Source organism: Oncorhynchus nerka, linkage group LG27 (genome assembly GCF_034236695.1).
Source record: "Oncorhynchus nerka isolate Pitt River linkage group LG27, Oner_Uvic_2.0, whole genome shotgun sequence".
NCBI classification, from domain to species: Eukaryota; Metazoa; Chordata; class Actinopteri; order Salmoniformes; family Salmonidae; genus Oncorhynchus; species Oncorhynchus nerka.
Genome location: NC_088422.1, coordinates 98,986,839 through 99,011,555, shown reverse-complemented (window position 1 = coordinate 99,011,555; position 24,717 = coordinate 98,986,839). Strand labels below are relative to the sequence as shown.

The window sequence follows — 24,717 nt, the reverse complement described above, 5'->3', positions numbered from 1 at the left end:
CCATCTACTGAACACTACGGTAGTCATCTCTAGTGCTTTCCCCAGGACTACCATCTACTGAACACTACGGTAGTCATCTCTAGTGCTTTCTCCAGGACTACCATCTACTGACCACTACTGTAGTCATCTCTAGTGCTTTCTCCAGGACTACCATCTACTGAACACTACTGTAGTCATCTCTAGTGCTTTCTCCAGGACTACCATCTACTGAACACTACTGTAGTCATCTCTAGTGCTTTCTCCAGGACTACCATCTACTGAACACTACTGTAGTCATCTCTAGTGCTTTCTCCAGGACTACCATCTACTGAACACTACTGTAGTCATCTCTAGTGCTTTCTCCAGGACTACCATCTACTGACCACTACTGTAGTCATCTCTAGTGCTTTCTCCAGGACTACCATCTACTGACCACTACTGTAGTCATCTCTAGTGCTTTCTCCAGGACTACCATCTACTGAACACTACTGTAGTCATCTCTAGTGCTTTCTCCAGGACTACCATCTACTGAAACCTACTGTAGTCATCTCTAGTGCTTTCTCCAGGACTACCATCTACTGAACACTACTGTAGTCATCTCTAGAGTGCTTTCTCCATGACTACCATCTACTGAACACTACTGTAGTCATCTCTAGAGTGCTTTCTCCAGGACTACCATCTACTGAAACCTACTGTAGTCATCTCTAGTGCTTTCTCCAGGACTACCATCTACTGAAACCTACTGTAGTCATCTCTAGTGCTTTCCCCAGGACTACCATCTACTGAACACTACTGTAGTCATCTCTAGTGCTTTCTCCAGGACTACCATCTACTGAACACTACTGTAGTCATCTCTAATGCTTTCTCCAGGACTACCATCTACTGACCACTACTGTAGTCATCTCTAGTGCTTTCCCCAGGACTACCATCTACTGAACACTACTGTAGTCATCTCTAGTGCTTTCTCCAGGACTACCATCTACTGAACACTACTGTAGTCATCTCTAATGCTTTCTCCAGGACTACCATCTACTGACCACTACTGTAGTCATCTCTAGTGCTTTCTCCAGGACTACCATCAACTGAACACTACTGTAGTCATCTCTAATGCTTTCTCCAGGACTACCATCTACTGAACACTACTGTAGTCATCTCTAGTGCTTTCTCCAGGACTACCATCTACTGAACACTACTGTAGTTGTCTCTTTCTTTAACTACCTCACTCTCATCTTATTCTTCTGTCTCTTCATTTGTTTAACTTTGTGAATATTAGATGAAGGGTAATTACAAGATATAGGGTTGGTGGTGGGGGGGGGGTCTGCTGTCTTAATTAGACATGGTTCATAATTAATTGAATCGGCACAGTGCTGTACTGTAGGTGGAGGTCCTGCTCAAAGGAGTGTCATAGAGAGATTCCCAGAGGAGAGGAGAGGAGAGGAGAGGCGAGGCGAGGCGAGGCGAGGAGAGGAGAGGAGAGGAGAGAGGAGAGGAGAGGCGAGGAGAGGAGAGGCGAGGCGAGGCGAGAGGAGAGAGGAGAGGAGAGGAGAGGCGAGGCGAGGAGAGGAGAGGAGAGGAGAGAGAGAAGAGAGGAGAGGAGAGGAGAGGAGAGGCGAGGCGAGGAGAGGCGAGGGAGAGGCGAGGAGAGGCGAGGGAGAGGAGAGGAGAGAGAGAGGGAGAGGAGAGAGAGAGAAGAGAGAGAGGAGAGGAGAGGAGAGGAGAGGAGAGGAGGGAGAGAAGAGAGGAGAGAGAAGACAAGCGGAGGAGAGGAGAGGAGAGGAGAGGAGAGGAGAGGAGAGGAGAGGAGAGGAGAGAGAAGACGAGCGGAGGAGAGAGCAGGAGAGGAGAGCAGAGGAGAAAATAAAATAAAAGAGATGAGAGGAGAGGAGAGGAGAGGAGAGGAGAGGAGAGGAGAGGAGAGGAGAGGAGAGGAGAGGAGAGGAGAGGGACGTCCCCAAATACTACTGTTCTTTGACATGTCTGACATGTTCCAGATTATGTACTGGCATTATATACTGGTATTATATACTAGCATTCTGTACTGGTATTATATACTGGCATTATATACTGGCATTATATACTGGCATTATATACTGGTATTATATACTGGCATTATATACTAGCATTATATACTGCCATTATATACTGACATTATGTACTGGTATTATATACTAGCATTCTGTACTGGTATTATATACTGAAATTATATACTGGCATTATGTAATGGTATTATATACTGGCATTATGTACTGGCATTATATAATGGCATTATGTACTGGCATTATGTACTGGCATTATATACTGGCATTATGTACTGGTATTATATACTGGCATTATGTACTGGTATTATATACTGGCATTATATACTGGCATTATATACTGGTATTATATACTGGCATTATGTACTGGTATTATATACAGTCATTATGTACTGGTATTACGTACTGGGATTATATACTGGTATTATATACTGGCATTATATACCTGCATTATATACTGGCATTATGTACTGGGATTATATACTGGCATTATGTACTGGTATTATATACTGGTATTATATACTGGCATTATGTACTGGCATTATATACTGTGATTATGTACTGGGATTATCCACTGGGATTATGTACAGGGGTTATGCACTGGGATTATGTACTGGGATTATGCACTGGGATTATGCACTGGGATTATTCACTGGGATTATGCACTGGGATTATGTACTGGGATTATTCACTGGGATTATGCACTGGGATTATTCACTGGGATTATGTACTGGGATTATGCACTGGGATTATGTACTGGGATTATGCACTGGGATTATGTACTGGGATTATTCACTGGGATTATGCACTGGGATTATGTACTGGGATTATGTACTAATAGTGGATCTCAGATTTACTCAGGAAACACAAGCCTACGACGCAGTGTAGGAACAGCCTTCAGACCTCGTGTTTATTGTTTTCATTTAGTCAATAGTTGTTTATCTATGAATTACTCCACGCTCCAGAATGGTTCATGCTGAGCGTTATGTCTCTGTGGTCTGCCAGCGTACTGTAGTTGTTGTAACGTGTCAGTAACCTGAATAATACTGAGTAATCTAGTCACACTGATAGACCACTGAGGTTGACAGGACGGGCTCGGTCTGTGTGTGTTCTGAATGTTCTGGGTCGCAGACTGACACCAATTTACTTCAATGCATAAATCATCAACTCGATCAGTCAACTCGATCAGTCAACTCGATCAGATAACACGAACAGTCAACACGAACAGTCAACACGATCAGTCAACACGATCAGATAACACGATCAGTCAACTCGATCAGTCAACTCGATCAGTCAACTCGATCAGTCAACACGATCAGTCAACTCGATCAGTCAACACGATCAGTCAACACGATCAGTCAACACGAACAGTCAACACGATCAGTCAACACGATCAGTCAACACGAACAGTCAACACCTCACAGTCAACACTATCAGTCAACACGATCAGATAACACGAACAGTCAACACGAACAGTCAACACGATCAGTCAACACGATCAGATAACACGAACAGTCAAGACGAACAGTCAACACGAACAGTCAACACAATCAGTCAACACGATCAGATAACACGGAACAGTCAACACGATCAGTCACCATGAACAGTCAACACGATCAGTCAACACGAACAGTCAACACGAACAGTCAACAGGATCAGTCAACACGATCAGTCAACACAATCAGTCAACACGATCAGTCAACACGATCAGTCAACACGATCAGTCAACACGATCAGTCAACACGAACAGTCAACACGAACAGTCAACACAATCAGTCAACACAATCAGTCAACATGGTAATGCTTTATACTCATCCTTTTATCCTTAGAGAAGACTAGAATACCACAGTAGATCTTTGTGTCCTTAGAGAAGAAAGGAGAGATTACAGACTAGAATACCACAGTAGATCTATGTGTCTTTAGAGAAGAAAGGAGAGATTACAGACTAGAATACCACAGTAGATCTATGTGTCTTTAGAGAAGAAATGAGAGATTACAGACTAGAAGACCACAGTAGATCGTTGTGTCCTTAGAGAAGAAAGGAGAGATTAGAGACTAGAAGACCACAGTAGATCTATGTGTCTTTAGAGAAGAAAGAAGAGATTAGAGACTAGAAGACCACAGTAGATCGTTGTGTCCTTAGAGAAGAAAGGAGAGATTACAGACTAGAATACCACAGTAGATCTATGTGTCCTTAGAGAAGAAAGGAGAGATTACAGACTAGAAGACCACAGTAGATCGTTGTGTCCTTAGAGAAGAAAGGAGAGATTAGAGACTAGAAGACCACAGTAGATCTATGTGTCCTTAGAGAAGAAAGGAGAGATTAGAGACTAGAAGACCACAGTAGATCTATGTGTCTTTAGAGAAGAAAGAAGAGATTAGAGACTAGAAGACCACAGTAGATCGTTGTGTCCTTAGAGAAGAAAGGAGAGATTAGAGACTAGAAGACCACAGTAGATCTATGTGTCTTTAGAGAAGAAAGGAGAGATTAGAGACTAGAAGACCACAGTAGATCTATGTGTCCTTAGAGAAGAAAGGAGAGATTACAGACTAGAATACCACAGTAGATCTATGTGTCCTTAGAGAAGAAAGGAGAGATTACAGACTAGAAGACCACAGTAGATCGTTGTGTCCTTAGAGAAGAAAGGAGAGATTAGAGACTAGAAGACCACAGTAGATCTATGTGTCCTTAGAGAAGAAAGGAGAGATTAGAGACTAGAAGACCACAGTAGATCTATGTGTCTTTAGAGAAGAAAGAAGAGATTAGAGACTAGAAGACCACAGTAGATCGTTGTGTCCTTAGAGAAGAAAGGAGAGATTAGAGACTAGAAGACCACAGTAGATCTATGTGTCTTTAGAGAAGAAAGGAGAGATTAGAGACTAGAAGACCACAGTAGATCTGTGTCCTTAGAGAAGAAAGGAGAGATTACAGACTAGAATACCACAGTAGATCTTTGTGTCCTTAGAGAAGAAAGGAGAGATTACAGACTAGAATACCACAGTAGATCTATGTGTCTTTAGAGAAGAAAGGAGAGATTACAGACTAGAATACCACAGTAGATCTATGTGTCTTTAGAGAAGAAATGAGAGATTACAGACTAGAAGACCACAGTAGATCGTTGTGTCCTTAGAGAAGAAAGGAGAGATTAGAGACTAGAAGACCACAGTAGATCTATGTGTCTTTAGAGAAGAAAGAAGAGATTAGAGACTAGAAGACCACAGTAGATCGTTGTGTCCTTAGAGAAGAAAGGAGAGATTACAGACTAGAATACCACAGTAGATCTATGTGTCCTTAGAGAAGAAAGGAGAGATTACAGACTAGAAGACCACAGTAGATCGTTGTGTCCTTAGAGAAGAAAGGAGAGATTAGAGACTAGAAGACCACAGTAGATCTATGTGTCCTTAGAGAAGAAAGGAGAGATTAGAGACTAGAAGACCACAGTAGATCTATGTGTCTTTAGAGAAGAAAGAAGAGATTAGAGACTAGAAGACCACAGTAGATCGTTGTGTCCTTAGAGAAGAAAGGAGAGATTAGAGACTAGAAGACCACAGTAGATCTATGTGTCTTTAGAGAAGAAAGGAGAGATTAGAGACTAGAAGACCACAGTAGATCTATGTGTCCTTAGAGAAGAAAGGAGAGATTACAGACTAGAATACCACAGTAGATCTATGTGTCCTTAGAGAAGAAAGGAGAGATTACAGACTAGAAGACCACAGTAGATCGTTGTGTCCTTAGAGAAGAAAGGAGAGATTAGAGACTAGAAGACCACAGTAGATCTATGTGTCCTTAGAGAAGAAAGGAGAGATTAGAGACTAGAAGACCACAGTAGATCTATGTGTCCTTAGAGAAGAAAGGAGAGATTAGAGACTAGAAGACCACAGTAGATCTATGCGTCTTTAGAGAAGAAAGAAGAGATTAGAGACTAGAAGACCACAGTAGATCGTTGTGTCCTTAGAGAAGAAAGGAGAGATTAGAGACTAGAAGACCACAGTAGATCTTTGTGTCTTTAGAGAAGAAAGGAGAGATTAGAGACTAGAAGACCACAGTAGATCTATGGACTTCACAGGGAGTTCACATTGCAATCAAAGCAATACTGTAGTCTGTAGATTTGCTTGTTGGTCTGTCACGGGGAATATGTACAGCGTGTCTGGGTTGAAAAGGCAGTTGACTCCAAAGTAAAAGTTTGTCAGATGTTTTCAGACCTCAAAAGTGATGGAGTGTTGAGATGAGTGTCTGTGTTTCATGCCATCTGCTGCGTGAACGTGGATCCAACTTTACATCTGAATCCCAAATGAATCAGTCTAAAATGATTGAATTAGACGCTGCCTATATTTCCCATTCATTGGGGATTCAGACAAATATGTATGTAAAAAAGACAACAACAGATGGTGTGGAAAATGAACTCATCTCAACTTTAGATCACATTTTGAGGGTTGAAAACTTCAAACTATCTTTTGATTTAGGAGGGAACATATTGATCCAAACATTGTTAAAGTTTCACTAAGGTCTTAGTAAAATATCGCTTGTGGAAACAGTGAAACTACCTCTCTCTCTGTCTCTCTGTCTCTGTCTCTCTGTCTCTCTCTCTGTCTCTGTCTCTCTGTCTCTGTCTCTCTGTCTCTCTGTCTCTCTGTCTCTGTCTCTCTGTCTCTCTGTCGCTCTCTGTCTCTCTGTCTCTCTGTCTGTCTCTCTGTCTCTGTCTCTCTCTGTCTCTCTCTGTCTCTCTGTCTCTCTGTCTCTCTGTCTCTGTCTCTCTGTCTCTGTCTCTCTGTCTCTCTCTCTCTGTCTCTCTGTCTCTGTCTCTCTCTGTCTCTGTCTCTCTGTCGCTCTCTGTCTCTCTGTCTCTCTCTCTGCCTCTCTGTCTCTCTGTCTCTCTCTGTCTCTCTCTGTCTCTCTGTCTCTGTCTCTCTGTCTCTCTGTCTCTCTGTCTCTGTCTCACTGTCTCTTTGTCTCTCTCTGTCTCTCTCTCTGTCTCTCTGTCTCTGTCTCTGTCTCTCTGTCTCTCTGTCTCTGTCTCTCTGTCTCTCTCTCTGTCTCTCTTCTCTCTGTCTCTCTGTCTCTCTCTATGTCTCTCTCTCTGTCTCTCTGTCTCTCTCTGTCTTTCTCCATCTCTGTCTCTCTGTGTCTCTGTCTCTGTCTTTCTCTGTCTCTGCCTCTCTCTCTGTCTCTGTCTCTCTGTCTCTCTCTGTCTCTGTCTCTGTCTCTCTGTCTTTCTCTGTCTCTGCCTCTCTGTGTCTCTGTCTTTCTCTGTCTCTGCCTCTGTCTCTGTCTCTGTCTCTCTCTCTGTCTCTCTCTTTCTCTCTCTCATTCTATGTCTCTCTGTCTCTCTCTGTCTCTCAGTGCATGCTGGGAGTGTTTGTAGTTGAGAGGCAGTGTGGAGGGCTCTGTCTCTCTCTGTCTCTCTCAGTGCATGCTGGGAGTGTTTGTAGTTGAGAGGCAGTGTGGAGGGCTCTGTCTGGTGTGGTCAAAGGAACCTGAGAGGCTGGTGTGGTTAAAGGAACCAGAGAGGCTGGTGTGGTTAAAGGAACCTGAGAGGCTGGTGTGGTCAAAGGAACCTTTTCCTGGTGCTGGGGGGGATCAGGGTGGGAGATGGAGTTGGGTCGACCTTCAGACACTGTTTAGATGGGGGGTCAGGATGGGAGATGGAGTTGGGTCGACCTTCAGACACTGTTTAGATGGGGGGTCAGGATGGGAGATGGAGTTGGGTCGACCTTCAGACACTGTTTAGATGTATAGTTTCTTTCTGGCACTGGGGCTTTTTGAGCTTTGCTATTGGTCTCTTTCTTTGCTGGCTTTTCTCCCCACTTCTTATGGGGACTCTTTGGGTCGCTTAACATACATGGCGCCAGAGATGTGGGAAAGAGGAGTGTGTTGGGTGAATATGTAAAACAAAACAAAAGTACAGGTGTTGTTTCTACAGGAGATGCATAATGATGTGGTGAATGAAGTCGATTGGGGTCTCTGGTGGAAAAGGGGTAAGTGTGCTGAGCCATGGGGACAAATATAAGTGCAGGGGTGGCAGTCTTTTTTGCACCGGGGCTGGCAGTAAAAATGTGCTCCTCAAAGGAGGTGTGTCGGGGTAGACTGTTTGTTGTAAAAGCAGAAATGAACAACTAGGGGTTTTGTCCTTATAAATGTGTATGCACCTAACACAGGGAGGGAGAGGGAGGGAGCGTCTGTTTGGGTGTCTTAGACAGGAACTCTCGCAGGTAGCGCCTGAGGAGACGCTGGTGGTCAGAGGGGACTGGAACTCTCGCAGGTAGCGCCTGAGGAGACGCTGGTGGTCGCGGGGACTGGAACTGCACAATGGATTTTACGAAAGACAGAAATTGGGAGGAGCCTCATTCAGGCTCAGTGGGAGTGTTAAGGGACGTCATTAATAAGTGCATCGAGGATGTCGTCCCCACAGTGACTGTACGTACATACCCCAACCAGAAGCCATGGATTACAGGCAACATTTGCACTGAGTTAAAGGGTAGAGCCGCCGCTTTCAAGGAGCGGGACTCTAACCCGGAAGCTTATAAGAAATCCTGCTATGCCCTCTGATGAACCATCAAACAGGCAAAGCGTCAATACAGGACTAAGATCGAATCGTACAACACCGGCTCTGATGCTCGTCGGATGTGGCAGGACCTGTAAACCATTACAGACTACAAAGGGAAGCACAGCCGTGAGCTGCCCAGTGACACGAGCCTACCAGACGAGTTAGATCACTTCTATACTCGCTTCGAGGCAAGTAACACTGAAACATGCATGAGATCATCAGCTGTTCTGGACGACTGTATGATCACACTCTCCGCAGCCGATGTGAGTTAGACCTGTAAACAGGTCAACATTAACAAGGCCGCAGGGCCAGACGGATTATCAGGATGTGTACTCCGAGCATGCGCTGACCAACTAGCAAGTGTCTTCACTGACATTTTCAACCTCTCCCTTACGCCTCTATACCAGGCGGTGTCAGAACTCCTGAGTCTGTAATACCAACATGTTTCAAGCAGACCACCATGGTCTCTGTGCCCAAGAACACTAAGGTAACCTGCCTAAGTGACGACAGACCCGTATCACTCACGTCTGTAGCCATGAAATGCTTAATAAACAGGAATAAGGTCTCTTAGGCTGCTGGAGAGATTCCTGGAGGAGGTCCAGGAGGCTCTGTCTGAGCCGGTAAGCGGGGTCCAGGAGGCCCTGTCTGAGCCGGTAAGGGGGGTCCAGGAGGCCCTGTCTGAGCCGGTAAGGGGGGTCCAGGAGGCCCTGTCTGAGCCGGTAAGGGGGGTCCAGGAGGCACTGTCTGAGCCAGGATGCACTGTCTGGGGGTCCAGGAGGCCCTGTCTGAGCCGGTAAGGGGGGTCCAGGAGGCCCTGTCTGAGCCGGTAAGGGGGGTCCTGGAGGCCCTGTCTGAGCCGGTAAGGGGGGTCCAGGAGGCCCTGTCTGAGCCGGTAAGGGGGGTCCAGGATGCACTGTCTGAGCCGGTAAGGGGGTCCAGGAGGCCCTGTCTGAGCCGGTAAGGGGGTCCAGGAGGCCCTGTCTGAGCCGGTAAGGGGGTCCAGAAGGCCCTGTCTGAGCCGGTAAGGGGGTCCAGGAGGCACTGTCTGAGCCGGTAAGGGGGGTCCAGGAGGCCCTGTCTGAGCCGGTAAGGGAGGTCCAGGAGGCCCTGTCTGAGCCGGTAAGGGGGGTCCAGGAGGCCCTGTCTGAGCCGGTAAGGGGGGTGTTCGAGCGGCCAAAAGGGGGAGGAGCCACCAATGTTGCCACCACAGCAAGTGACTGCAGAGACTGGGGACTGGCAAGGGGGTCGGGAGGACTCTGGGGGAGTTTGAGGGGGTGGGAGGTTAAAGCCCTCTACGACCTCTGAGTTAAGGTTAGGAACATTAGGAGCCTACCAGGAGTGAAGGCACATCAGCGGCAGGGGCTATGTAGTGAGGAGAGTATGGTGGGTTTTAGATGGAGGGGGCTCTACAAACCCCCAGTACCAAATAGGTCAGGGGACCTCCAGTGGAGGGTTCTACATGGAGCCCTGGCCACTAACAGCTGGTTGTCATGGGTCGACCCGAGAGCTGGACTGGGGTGTCCTTTCTGTGTCTTGAGTGAAACTGTGCATCATGGGTTTTCTACGTGCGCCAGGTTAATGTCATTATTGGAATGTCTGTGTGAGAGGTCGGGGGTGGAGTTCACTGTTGGGATATGTATAATGGGGTACAGCTATTCAAGTAGGCCAAATGTTTGCTCGGGCAAAGTCGTCTATTTGGCGAACGAGGAGGATCAGGGTCAAAGGTGGGGGGATAACAGACCCTTTACTGTTATTGAATGGGATAACAGACCCTTTACTGTTATTGAATGGGATAACAGACCCTTTACTGTTATTGAATGGGATAACAGACCCTTTACTATTATTGAATGGGATAACAGACCCTTTACTGTTATTGAATGGGATAACAGACCCTTTACTGTTATTGAATGGGATAACAGACCCTTTACTATTATTGAATGGGATAACAGACCCTTTACTGTTATTGAATGGGATAACAGACCCTTTACTATTATTGAATGGGATAACAGACCCTTTACTGTTATTGAATAGGATGGCCTCTGCGCGCCTTAGGGTGGAATTTGAGTTGTATAAAATGCTAAGCAGTGTGGAGATGTTTAGGAGATGTTGTGTAAAATGCTAAGCAGTGTGGAGATGTTTCAGGAGGTGTTGTATAAAATGCTAAGCAGTGTGGAGATGTTTCAGGAGATGTTGTGTAAAATGCTAAGCAGTGTGGAGATGTTTCAGGAGGTGTTGTATAAAATGCTAAGCAGTGTGGAGATGTTTCAGGAGATGTTGTATAAAATGCTAAGCAGTGTGGAGATGTTTCAGGAGGTGTTGTATAAAATGCTAAGCAGTGTGGAGATGTTTCAGGAGATGTTGTGTAAAATGCTAAGCAGTGTGGAGATGTTTCAGGAGGTGCTTTATAAAATGCTAAGCAGTGTGGAGATGTTTCAGGAGGTGTTGTATAAAATGCTAAGCAGTGTGGAGATGTTTCAGGAGGTGTGGTGTAAAATGCTAAGCAGTGTGGAGATGTTTCAGGAGTTGCTTTATAAAATGCTAAGCAGTGTGGAGATGTTTCAGGAGGTGTTGTATAAAATGCTAAGCAGTGTGGAGATGTTTCAGGAGGTGTTGTATAAAATGCTAAGCAGTGTGGAGATGTTTCAGGAGGTGTGGTGTAAAATGCTAAGCAGTGTGGAGATGTTTCAGGAGGTGTGGTGTGTCGGGTGGGGAAGATGGGTTGGATGTACGGCTGTAGAAGTGGTGAGGTTTTTGGTTATTGTGGTGTGTTGATTTGTATCGTGGGGTTGAGGGCAAGGTGAGTGTATAGAATAGGGTTCAGGGCAAGGTGAGCGTATAGAATAGGGTTCAGGGCAAGGTGAGCGTATAGAATAGGGTTCAGGGCAAGGTGAGTGTATAGAATAGGGTTCAGGGCAAGGTGAGCGTATAGAATAGGATTCAGGGCAAGGTGAGTGTATAGAATAGGGTTCAGGGCAAGGTGAGCGTATAGAATAGGGTTCAGGGCAAGGTGAGTGTATAGAATAGGGTTCAGGGCAAGGTGAGTGTATAGAATAGGGTTCAGGGCAAGGTGAGTGTATAGAATAGGGTTCCGGGCAAGGTGAGTGTATAGAATAGGGTTCAGGGCAAGGTGAGCATATAGAATAGGGTTCAGGGCAAGGTGAGCGTATAGAATAGGGTTCAGGGCAAGGTGAGTGTATAGAATAGGGTTCAGGGCAAGGTGAGCGTATAGAATAGGGTTCAGGGCAAGGTGAGCGTATAGAATAGGGTTCAGGGCAAGGTGAGTGTATAGAATAGGGTTGAAGGCAAGGTGAGCGTATAGAATAGGGTTCAGAGCAAGGTGAGTGTATAGAATAGGGTTCAGGGCAAGGTGAGCGTATAGAATAGGGTTCAGGGCAAGGTGAGTGTATAGAATAGGGTTCAGGGCAAGGTGAGTGTATAGAATAGGGTTCAGGGCAAGGTGAGTGTATAGCATAGGGTTCAGGGCAAGGTGAGTGTATAGAATAGGGGTTCAGGGCAAGGTGAGCGTATAGAATAGGGTTCAGGGCAAGGTGAGTGTATAGAATAGGGTTCAGGGCAAGGTGAGCGTATAGAATAGGGTTCAGGGCAAGGTGAGCGTATAGAATAGGGTTCAGGGCAAGGTGAGTGTATAGAATAGGGTTCAGGGCAAGGTGAGTGTATAGAATAGGGTTCAGGGCAAGGTGAGTGTATAGAATAGGGTTCCGGGCAAGGTGAGTGTATAGAATAGGGTTCAGGGCAAGGTGAGTGTATAGAATAGGGTTCAGGGCAAGGTGAGCGTATAGAATAGGATTCAGGGCAAGGTGAGTGTATAGAATAGGGTTCAGGGCAAGGTGAGCGTATAGAATAGGGTTCAGGGCAAGGTGAGCGTATAGAATAGGGTTCAGGGCAAGGTGAGTGTATAGAATAGGGTTGAAGGCAAGGTGAGCGTATAGAATAGGGTTCAGAGCAAGGTGAGTGTATAGAATAGGGTTCAGGGCAAGGTGAGCGTATAGAATAGGGTTCAGGGCAAGGTGAGTGTATAGAATAGGGTTCAGGGCAAGGTGAGTGTATAGAATAGGGTTCAGGGCAAGGTGAGTGTATAGAATAGGGGTTCAGGACAAGGTGAGCGTATAGAATAGGGTTCAGGGCAAGGTGAGTGTATAGAATAGGGTTCAGGGCAAGGTGAGCGTATAGAATAGGGTTCAGGGCAAGGTGAGTGTATAGAATAGGGTTCAGGGCAAGGTGAGTGTATACAATAGGGTTCAGGGCAAGGTGAGCGTATAGAATAGGGTTCAGGGCAAGGTGAGTGTATAGAATAGGGTTCAGGGCAAGGTGAGCGTATAGAATAGGGTTCAGGGCAAGGTGAGCGTATAGAATAGGGTTCAGGGCAAGGTGAGTGTATAGAATAGGGTTCAGGGCAAGGTGAGCGTATAGAATAGGGTTCAGGGCAAGGTGAGTGTATAGAATAGGGTTCAGGGCAAGGTGAGTGTATAGAATAGGGTTCAGGGCAAGGTGAGTGTATAGAATAGGGTTCAGAGCAAGGTGAGTGTATAGAATAGGGGATATTTGTTTTTAAAGGCGGGCGGTAGTGGTGAGGTTTTAATGAAATGAGGATGTATCATTAAAGAAAGAAAGTTTTTAAAAAGTATGTCTCTTTCTCTCCCTCTCTCTCTCTTCTCTCTCTCTCTCTCTCTCTCTCTCTCTCTCTCTCTCTCTCTCTCTCTCTCTCTCTCTCTCTCTCTCTCTCTCTCAGGGTGATGACTGTTCTCTGACCTGTCCTACTGGGGTGTATGGGGCCAACTGTTCCTCTCCCTGTTCCTGCCACAACCAGATCGCCTGCTCACACATCGACGGATCCTGCATGTGCAGAGAAGGTACTGTACGCTGAATACTGTCATATCTCGCTCTTTCCTTCTCTCTCTCTCTCTCTCTCTCTCCTCTCTCTCCTCTCTCTCTCTCTCTCTCTCCTCTCTCTCTCTCTCTCTCTCCTCTCTCTCTCCTCTCTCTCCTCTCTCTCTCTCCTCTTTCTCCTCTCTCTCTCTCTCCTTTCTCTCTCTTTAAGAATGTATCTGCGTTGTATGTTGTTAGCTAGCTAGCCAGACCGTTTTAGAGGAATGATTCCATACATTTTTAACTGCCAATATGACAACATTCAATTCAAACAATTCTGTCAATCCACAGCCACACGCTGACATCAGTTGATGATAGGACTTAGACAAGTTGTAAATGCAACTAGTACTGATATTGTATTATATAACAGCACTCACAGCAAATGTAGACATTTATGGACTGTTTACAGATATTTTATTTAACCTTAATTTAACCTGGCAAGTCAATTAAGAACACATTCTTATTTACAATGACAGCCTACCCCGGCCAAATCTGGTCGACGCTGGGCCAATTGTGCGCCGCCCTATGGGACTCCCAATCATGGCCGGTTGTGATACAGCCTGGAATCGAACCAGGGTTTGTAGTGGCGCCTCTAGCACTGAGATGCAGTGACATAGACCACTGCGCCACTCTGGAGCCCTAGTTAAAGAGGCTAGTTCTACAAAACAATTGGTAAACCCGTATTTCCTGCGTAAGTAAAATCAGGATTATGCCTCTACAGCCATTCATTCCAATTAGACTGGTTTGGATTTCTCCCTGACCAACATGGCTGCCATTTCACCGCATTCTGGAACTTTGAGGGTTGATGATGTAGCCCCTGACAGACAGGCAAGCTGTAGTAACTATAGTAACTATATTACTAGACAGACAGGCAAGCTGTAGTAACTATATTACCAGACAGACAGACAAGCTGTAGTAACTATAGTAACGATATTACTATAGTAACTATATTACCAGACAGACAGACAAGCTGTAGTAACTATAGTAACTATATTACCAGACAGACAGACAAGCTGTAGTAACTATAGTAACTATATTACCAGACAGACAAGCTGTAGTATCTATAGTAACTGTATTACCAGACAGACAGACAAGCTGTAGTAACTATAGTAACTATATTACTATAGTAACTATATTACCAGACAGACAGACAAGCTGTAGTAACTATAGTAACTATATTACCAGACAGACAGACAAGTTGTCGTAACTATATTACCATTCAGACAGACAAGTTGTAGTAACTATAGTAACTATATTACCAGACAGACAGACAAGTTGCAGTAACTACATTACCAGACAGACAGACAAGTTGTCGTAACTATATTACCATTCAGACAGACAAGTTGTAGTAACTATAGTAACTATATAACCATTCAGATAGACAAGCTGTAGTAACTATAGTAACTACATTACCAGACAGACAGACAAGCTGTAATAACTATAGTAACTATATTACCAGACAGACAGACAAGCTGTAGTAACTATAGTAACTATATTACTATAGTAACTATATTACCAGACAGACAGACAAGCTGTAGTAATTATAGTAACTATATTACCAGACAGACAGACAAGCTGTAGTAACTATAGTAACTATATTACCAGACAGACAGACAAGCTGTAGTAACTATAGTAACTATATTACCAGACAGACAGACAAGTTGCAGTAACTATATTACCATTCAGACAGACAAGTTGTAGTAACTATAGTAACTATATTACCAGACAGGCAGACAAGTTGCAGTAACTATAGTAACTATATTACCAGACAGACAGACAAGTTGCAGTAACTATATTACCAGACAGACAGACAAGTTGTCGTAACTATATTACCATTCAGACAGACAAGTTGTAGTAACTATAGTAACTATATTACCAGACAGACAGACAAGCTGTAGTAACTATATTACCATTCAGACAGACAAGCTGTAGTAACTATAGTAACTATATTACTAGACAGACAGACAAGTTGTCGTAACTATATTACCATTCAGACAGATAAGTTGTAGTAACTATAGTAACTATATAACCATTCAGACAGACAAGCTGTAGTAACTATAGTAACTATATTACCAGACAGACAAGCTGTAGTAACTATAGTAACTGTATTACCAGACAGACAGACAAGCTGTAGTAACTATAGTAACTATATTACTATAGTAACTATATTACCAGACAGACAGACAAGCTGTAGTAACTATAGTAACTATATTACTATAGTAACTATATTACCAGACAGACAGACAAGCTGTAGTAACTATAGTAACTATATTACTATAGTAACTATATTACCAGACAGACAGACAAGCTGTAGTAACTATATTACTATAGTAACTATATTACCAGACAGACAGACAAGCTGTAGTAACTATAGTAACTATATTACTATAGTAACTATATTACCAGACAGACAGACAAGCTGTAGTAACTATAGTAACTATATTACTATAGTAACTATATTACCAGACAGACAGACAAGCTGTAGTAACTATAGTAACTATAACTAGTAACTTACCAGACAGACAGACAAGCTGTAGTAACTATAGTAACTATATTACTATAGTAACTATATTACCAGACAGACAGACAAGCTGTAGTAACTATAGTAACTATATTACCAGACAGACAGACAAGCTGTAGTAACTATAGTAACTATATTACTATAGTAACTATATTACCAGACAGACAGACAAGCTGTAGTAACTATAGTAACTATATTATCAGACAGACAGACAAGCTGTAGTAACTATAGTAACTATATTACCAGACAGACAGACAAGCTGTAGTAACTATAGTAACTATATTACCAGACAGACAGACAAGCTGTAGTAACTATAGTAACTATATTACTATAGTAACTATATTATCAGACAGACAGACAAGCTGTAGTAACTATAGTAACTATATTACCAGACAGACAGACAAGCTGTAGTAACTATAGTAACTATATTACCAGACAGACAAGCTGTAGTATCTATAGTAACTATATTACCAGACAGACAGTAAGCTATATAACTATAGTAACTATATTACCAGACAGACAGACAAGCTGTAGTAACTATAGTAACTATATTACCAGACAGACAGACAAGCTGTAGTAACTATAGTAACTATATTACCAGACAGACAGACAAGCTGTAGTAACTATAGTAACTATATTACTATAGTAACTATATTACCAGACAGACAGACAAGCTGTAGTAACTATAGTAACTATATTACCAGACAGACAGACAAGCTGTAGTAACTATAGTAACTATATTACCAGACAGACAAGCTGTAGTATCTATAGTAACTATATTACCAGACAGACAGACAAGCTGTAGTAACTATAGTAACTATATTACTATAGTAACTATATTACCAGACAGACAGACAAGCTGTAGTAACTATAGTAACTATATTACCAGACAGACAGACAAGTTGTCGTAACTATATTACCATTCAGACAGACAAGTTGTAGTAACTATAGTAATTGTATTACCATTCAGACAGACAAGCTGTAGTAACTATAGTAACTATATTACCAGACAGACAGACAAGTTGCAGTAACTACATTACCAGACAGACAGACAAGTTGTCGTAACTATATTACCATTCAGACAGACAAGTTGTAGTAACTATAGTAACTGTATTACCATTCAGACAGACAAGCTGTAGTAACTATAGTAACTACATTACCAGACAGACAGACAAGCTGTAGTAACTATAGTAACTATATTACCAGACAGACAGACAAGCTGTAGTAACTATAGTAACTATATTACCAGACAGACAGACAAGCTGTAGTAACTATAGTAACTATATTACCAGACAGACAGACAAGCTGTAGTAACTATAGTAACTATATTACCAGACAGACAAGCTGTAGTATCTATAGTAACTGTATTACCAGACAGACAGACAAGCTGTAGTAACTATAGTAACTATATTACTATAGTAACTATATTACCAGACAGACAGACAAGCTGTAGTAACTATAGTAACTATATTACCAGACAGACAGACAAGCTGTAGTAACTATAGTAACTATATTACCAGACAGACAAGCTGTAGTAACTATAGTAACTATATTACCAGACAGACAGACAAGCTGTAGTAACTATAGTAACTATATTACCAGACAGACAGACAAGCTGTAGTAACTATAGTAACTATATTACCAGACAGACAGACAAGCTGTAGTAACTATAGTAACTATATTACCAGACAGACAGACAAGCTGTAGTAACTATAGTAACTATATTACCAGACAGACAGACAAGCTGTAGTAACTATAGTAACTGTATTACCAGACAGACAGACAAGCTGTAGTAACTATAGTAACTATATTACTATAGTAACTATATTACCAGACAGACAGACAAGCTGTAGTAACTATAGTAACTGTATTACCAGACAGACAGACAAGCTGTAGTAACTATAGTAACTATATTACCAGACAGACAGACAAGCTGTAGTAACTATACTATAGTAACAGACAGACAGACAACTGTAGTAACTATAGTAACTATATTACCTTTAGACAGACATGAGAACAAGTTGTCAGTAACTATAGTAACTATATTACCAGACAGACAGACAAGCATGGAGTGCAGTAACTATACAGTAGAAAAAAAAAACAGTCTATATACAATGTGACAAAAGGCATGTAGGCGAATAACAATTTTAGATTAACTATAAATTATCAGACAGACAGGTAGAGATATTGGTGTGCAAAAGAGCAGAAAGTAAATAAATAAATAAAATAAAAAAACAGTATAAAAACAGACAAGATGTAGTAACTATAGTATTTACCAATAGACTATGTACAGACAGACGATCGGTTAGCTGCTCGGATAGCTGATGTTTGAAGTAACTATAGTAACTAGTGATTTTACCAGACAGACAGACAAGCTGTAGTAACTATAGTAACTATATTAGGGAGACAGACAGACAAGCTGCAGTACGGACTATAGTAACTATATTACCAGTGAACAGACAAGCTGTAGCTTTAACTAGCATGTAACTATATTACCTGGAGCCAGTAGTAACTATATTACCAGACAGACAGACAAGTCGCAGTGGTGGGTGGTATAGGTGCTTTGGTGACAAAACGGATGGCACTATGATAGACTGCATCCAGTTTGCTAGTAACTATTGTAACCATTTTAGATGACAGACGAAATCGAGGACTAGGATAGTCAGTTTTACTAGGAGTAGCTTGGTAACGTAGTGAAGGAGGCTTTGTATGCGGAATAGAAAGCCGACTCTTGATTTGAGATTGGAGATGTTTGATGTGAGTCTGGAAGGAACTTTGCAGTCTAGCCAGACACCAGGACAGATGTCCAAGCTTCAAGTAACTCCATATGTAGTCGGGCATGCGGGTGCAGGCAGCGATCAGTTGAAAACCATTTGGTTTTACCAGACAGCAGAACGGAAGGAGTGCTTAAACTCAGCTCCACAGTGTCCAAGACAGACAGACAAGCTGTAGTATATAGAACTACGTCTCAGAGGTGGACAGGGAATCGCCCGCAGTAAAGAGCAAATCATTGATAATACAATAGTCCATTAGCAATGAGACTGCCAGAGACCGGACAGCATCAGTAACTCCTATTACAAGACACACTGAACTCTGTCTGCAAAGTAAGATTGGTGAACCAGGAGGCAGATCCAAGATAAAGATAGAATATGGTGATTGACAGATAAAGCTTGGCGAGAGTCGATGAGTACGGCTGACAGTACTGTCTTTTACGAGAGTTATGACAGAAAGAGAGGCTGAGGTGCAGTGACCTATAGAAACCAGAGACAGACGGAAAGACGGTGGGATTCGAGATGGTCAGTACCTGTTTGTTGACTTAGAGAAGACCTTAGATAGGCAGGGCAGGAGATATAGGTCTATAGCAGTTTAACCAGGGTGTTAGGGGGAGAGATAATCTCAGATAGAGAGAACAGGCTGGTAATAGGGGTTGCGACAATAACGGCAGATAGTTTCAGAAAGAGGGTCCAGATTGTCAAGCCCAGCTGATTTGTACGGGTCTAGGTTTTGCAGCTCTTTAGAACATCTGCTATCTGGAGACACAGAGAACAGAGAGGAGACATAGAGCAGAGGGACAGAGATGGATAGGTTAGTAGCCAGGCGGAAGGCAACAGAGTTGAGAAGTGCTTATAGAAGATAAACGTGGATTTATCGGTGGGAGTGAAAGCCTGTGCAGTGGGCAGCTGGGAGGAAACTTGTTCTCCATGGACTTCACAGTGTCCCAGAACTTTTGGAGTTGGAGCAGACAGGACAAACTTCTCCTGAAGAAGCAATAGCTTTCCTGACTGACCGTGTATTGGTTCCTACTTTGAACAGTTGCAGACACGGGGCTACATATTGCAGTCCGCTCAGGATGTTTTTTGCTGGTCAGGGCAGTCAGGTCTGGAGTGAACCAGGGCTGTATCTGTTCTTGGTTCTGCATTTTTGAACAGACATTATCTAAAATGGTGAGGAAGTTACTTTTAAAGAATGACCAGGCATCCTCAACTGAGGGAAGGTCAATGTCCCATAGGATACCCAGGCCAGGTGAAAGGCCTGCTCACCACAGCGTAACAGTGATCACAGACAGACAAGCGGACCGTGGCGGATACAGGCAATGAGGCAATGGGCAATCCAGTTGAAGAAGGACTGTATTTAGGGCCAGTTGGTCAGGTAAATAGGGTGCCCCTATAGTTAGGGTTGTATGGTGGGTTCCTTGATGATTTGAGTGAGATTGAGGGCAAGCTGTACATTGTAGGACTGCCGGGGTAAGCATATCCCAGTTTGTCACCTAACAGTTAAAACACTGAAGTAGATATCAATTCACATATGGTGTCCAGGGCACAGCTGGGAGCTGACATTTGCAGGCGGCAACAGTGAGAGACTTATTTCTGGAGATGTAGTAATTTTCAAAATTAGTAGTTCGAACTATTTGGGTATGGACCTGGAAAGTATGACATTACTTTGCAGGCTATCTCTGCAGTAGACTTATCCGCCCCCTTTGGTAGTTCTATCTTGACGGAAGATGTTATAGTTGGAAATCTCTATTTTGGTAACTTCCTGAGCCAGGCAGACAATAGGACATCAGGGTAACAGAGTGAATAAAGCAGTGAGTAAAACAAACTTAGGGAGGAGGCTTTGATGTTGACATGCATAAAACCAAGGCTTAGATCACAGACAGTCAACAAATGAGTACTGGGGACATGCAGGGCCTGGGTTTACCTCCACATCAGACAGAGAAGGAGTAGTAGACTATAGCTAAAGGCTATCAAAAGACGCCTAGAGGGGCAGAGGATAAGAGACAGGTTTCTGGGCATAGTAGAATATATTCAGGCATAATGCACAGACAGACAGATACATACAGACACTATATTACTATAGTAACTATATTACCAGACAGACAGACACGCTGTAGTAACTATAGTAACTATATTACCAGACAGACAGACAAGCTGTAGTAACTATAGTAACTGTATTTGCAGTGTAAAGGAACCTACCCAAGAACATTAAACTCAACCCACGAATCACATTCTACTCATCAACATACTCCACCAATCAATCAATAGTCCATTAGAATGATGTGGAGACACTAACGATCAGCACTCTATTACAAGGTCCTCATCAGAGAGAGAGAGAGATAAAGTGAGAGAGGGAGAGAGAGAGAGAGAGATAAAGATAGAGAGAGGTAGGGAGAGATAAAGCGAGAGGGAGGGAGGGAGAGAGATAGAGAGAGAGAGACAGAAAGAGAGAGAGAGAGAGAGAGAGAGAGACAGAAGAGAGAGATAGATAAAGATAGAGAGAGAGAGAGACAGAGATAAAGAGAGAGAGAGAGTTAGGGAGAGATAAAGATAGAGAGAGAGAGAGAGAGAGAGGTAGGGAGAGATAAAGAGAGAGAGAGAGAGAGGGAGAGAGATAGAGACACAGAGACAGAGAGAGAGAGACATAGAGACAGAGAGAGACAGAGATAAAGATAGAGAGAGAGAGAGAAACAGAGGGAGGGAGAGAGATAAAGAGAGAGGGAGGGAAAATGAGGTGGAAACTGAGCTGCACTTCCTAACCTCCTGCCCAATGTATGACCATATTAGCGACACATATTTCCCTCAGATTACACAGATCCACAAAGAATTTGAAAACAAATCCAATTCTGAAAAACTCCCATATCTACTGGGTGAAATTCCACAGTGTGCATCACAGCAGCAAGATGTGTGACCTGTTGCCACGAGAAAAGGGCAACCAGTGAAGAAAGAGAGATATTTGTAAACCATTGTAAATACAACCCATATTTATGCTTATTTATTTTATCTTGTGTCCTTTAACCATTTGTACATTGTTAAAACACTGTATATATATATAATATGACATTTGTAATGTCTTTATTGTTTTGAAACTTCTGTATGTGTAATGTTTACTGTTAATTTTTATTGTTTATTTTCACTTTATATATTCTCTTCATATATTATCTACCTCATTTGCTTTGGCAATGTTAACACGTTTCCCATGCCAATAAAGCCCTTGAATTGAATTGAATTGAATTGAATTGATAAAGAGAGAGAGAGAGACATAGAGAGAGAGACATAGAGACAGAGAGAGAGAGAGAGAGAGAGAGAGAGAGACAGAGAGAGACATAGAGACAGAGAGAGAGAGAGACATAGAGACAGAGAAAGACATAGAGACAGAGAGACAGAGAGAGAGAGAGAGAGACATAGAGACAGAGAGAGAAACATAGAGACAGAGAGAGAGAGAGAGAGACAGAGACAGAGAGAGAGAGAGAGACAGAGAGAGAGAGTGATAGAGACAGAGAGAGAGAGAGACAGCGACAGAGAGAGAGAGAGAGATTCAGAGAGAGAAACATAGAGAGAGAGACAGAGAGAGAGACAGAGAGAGACAGAGAGACAGATTCAGAGAGTGAGAGAGAGAGAGACAGAGAGAAATGAAGAACTTAACTCCTCTGTTATTGATTCTCAATGTCAGCATGTTTAAATATTTACGTGGCTTGGAATCTCCCAGGGAATCCTGGGTAATTAAAGACAGACATCAGAGTGGATCTCTGGGAACGACGCTCCGCTCAGCTCCGAGAAGTTCTGAGAGAGAGTGTGGGTGGCTGTCTCAGTCCCACAGTCCTCTGATTGCACTGTATAGCTCTCAGATAACTTCTACATACACGTATAATAACCATCATCCTACAGTTGACAAAGCTCAGATAACTTCTACATACACACAGTATAAACAATGAGAGTGTGGAGCGTAGAGCGAGATGTGATTGATTCTGGAGTGAGAGTGTAGAGCGTAGACCGAGATGTGATTGATTCTGGAGTGAGAGTGTGGAGGGTAGAGCGAGATGTGATTGATTCTGGAGTGAGAGTGTAGAGCGTAGAGCGAGATGTGATTGATTCTGGAGTGAGAGTGTGGAGCGTAGACGCGAGATGTGATTGATTCTGGAGTGAGAGTGTGGAGCGTAGACCGAGATGTGATTGATTCTGGAGTGAGAGTGTGGAGGGTAGAGCGAGATGTGATTGATTCTGGAGTGAGAGTGTGGAGGGTAGAGCGAGATGTGATTGATTCTGGAGTGAGAGTGTGGAGGGTAGAGCGAGATGTGATTGATTCTGGAGTGAGAGTGTAGAGCGTAGAGCGAGATGTGATTGATTCTGGAGTGAGAGTGTGGAGCGTAGAGCGAGATGTGATTGATTCTGGAGTGAGAGTGTGGAGCGTAGACGCCAGATGTGATTGATTCTGGAGTGAGAGTGTGGAGCGTAGAGCGAGATGTGATTGATTCTGGAGTGAGAGTGTGGAGCGTAGAGCGAGATGTGATTGATTCTGGAGTGAGAGTGTAGAGCGTAGAGCGAGATGTGATTGATTCTGGAGTGAGAGTGTGGAGCGTAGAGCGAGATGTGATTGATTCTGGAGTGAGAGTGTAGAGCGTAGAGCGAGATGTGATTGATTCTGGAGTGAGAGTTCTGTGAGAGCGAGATGTGATTGATTCTGGAGTGAGAGTGTAGAGCGTAGAGCGAGATGTGATTGATTCTGGAGTGAGAGTGTGGAGCGTAGACGCGAGATGTGATGCACTTTTCTGTGCACTTTGGTTGAGCAGGGGGTTTGTCAGGTTTTGTCAGGGTTTGTCAGGGTTTGTCTGGGTTTGTTTTGTCAGGGGTTTGTCAGGGTTTTGTCAGGGTTTGTCAGGGTTTGTCAGGGCTTTGTCTGGGTTTGTCAGGGTTTTGTCAGGGTTTGTCAGGGTTTTGTCAGGGTTTGTCAGGGGTTTATCATTGTTTGTCAGGGGTTTGTCAGGGTTTGTCAGGGTTTTGTCAGGGTTTGTCAGGGATTTATCATTGTTTGTCAGGGGTTTGTCAGGGTTTGTCAGGGTTTGTCAGGGTTTTGTCAGGGTTTGTCTGGGTTTTGTCAGGGTTTGTCAAGGTTTGTTTTGTCAGGGGTTTGTCAGGGTTTGTCAGGGTTGAGCAGGGGTTTGTCAGGGTTTGTCAGGTTTTGTCAGGGTTTGTCAGGGTTTTGTCTGGGTTTGTCAGGTTTTGTCAGGGTTTGTCAGGGTTGGTCAGGGTTTGTCAGGGTTTGTCAGGGTTTGCCCTGTATGTTATGGAATGAGTTACTTTGTATTTCACTGTATTTAGTCTGGGCTCATTATATTGTTGACCATTGGGGCTGTTGGTGGGGAGTACAGTAAAGAGAGTATAGTACAGACATTACTGTACAGAGAGTATATAGAGTACAGTATAGAGAGTATATAGAGTATAGTACAGAGAGTATATAGAGTATATAGAGTACAGTATAGAGAGTATATAGAGTACAGTATAGAGAGTATATAGAGTACAGAACAGAGAGTATATAGAGTACAGTATAGAGAGTATATAGAGTACAGAACAGAGAGTATATAGAGTACAGAACAGAGAGTATATAGAGTATATAGAGTACAGAACAGAGAGTATATAGAGTACAGAACAGAGAGTATATAGAGTATATAGAGTACAGTATAGAAAGTACATAGAGTACAATACAGAGAGTATATAGAGTATATAGAGTACAGTACAGAGAGTATATAGAGTACAGTATAGAGAGTATATAGAGTACAGTACAGAGAGTATATAGAGTACAGTATAGAGAGTATATAGAGTACAGTATAGAGAGTATATAGAGTATATAGAGTACAGAGAGTGAAGTTTTGCTGCAGGACAGAGAGTATATAGAGTATATAGAGTACAGTATAGAGAGTATATAGAGTACAGAACAGAGAGTATATAGAGTACATAGAGTGAAGTTTTGCTGCAGG

General features: G+C 43.1%; 1 protein-coding gene across 1 annotated transcript in view; it reads left to right on the top strand.

The window, feature by feature from the left end:
• LOC135565142 (multiple epidermal growth factor-like domains protein 11) overlaps positions 1–24,717 on the top strand; it is a 227,039-nt gene that overhangs the window by 121,490 nt on the left and 80,832 nt on the right. The window contains 1 exon segment of the mRNA XM_065011202.1: positions 13,311–13,431. Within this exon segment, the coding sequence (XP_064867274.1) occupies positions 13,311–13,431 (121 nt within the window).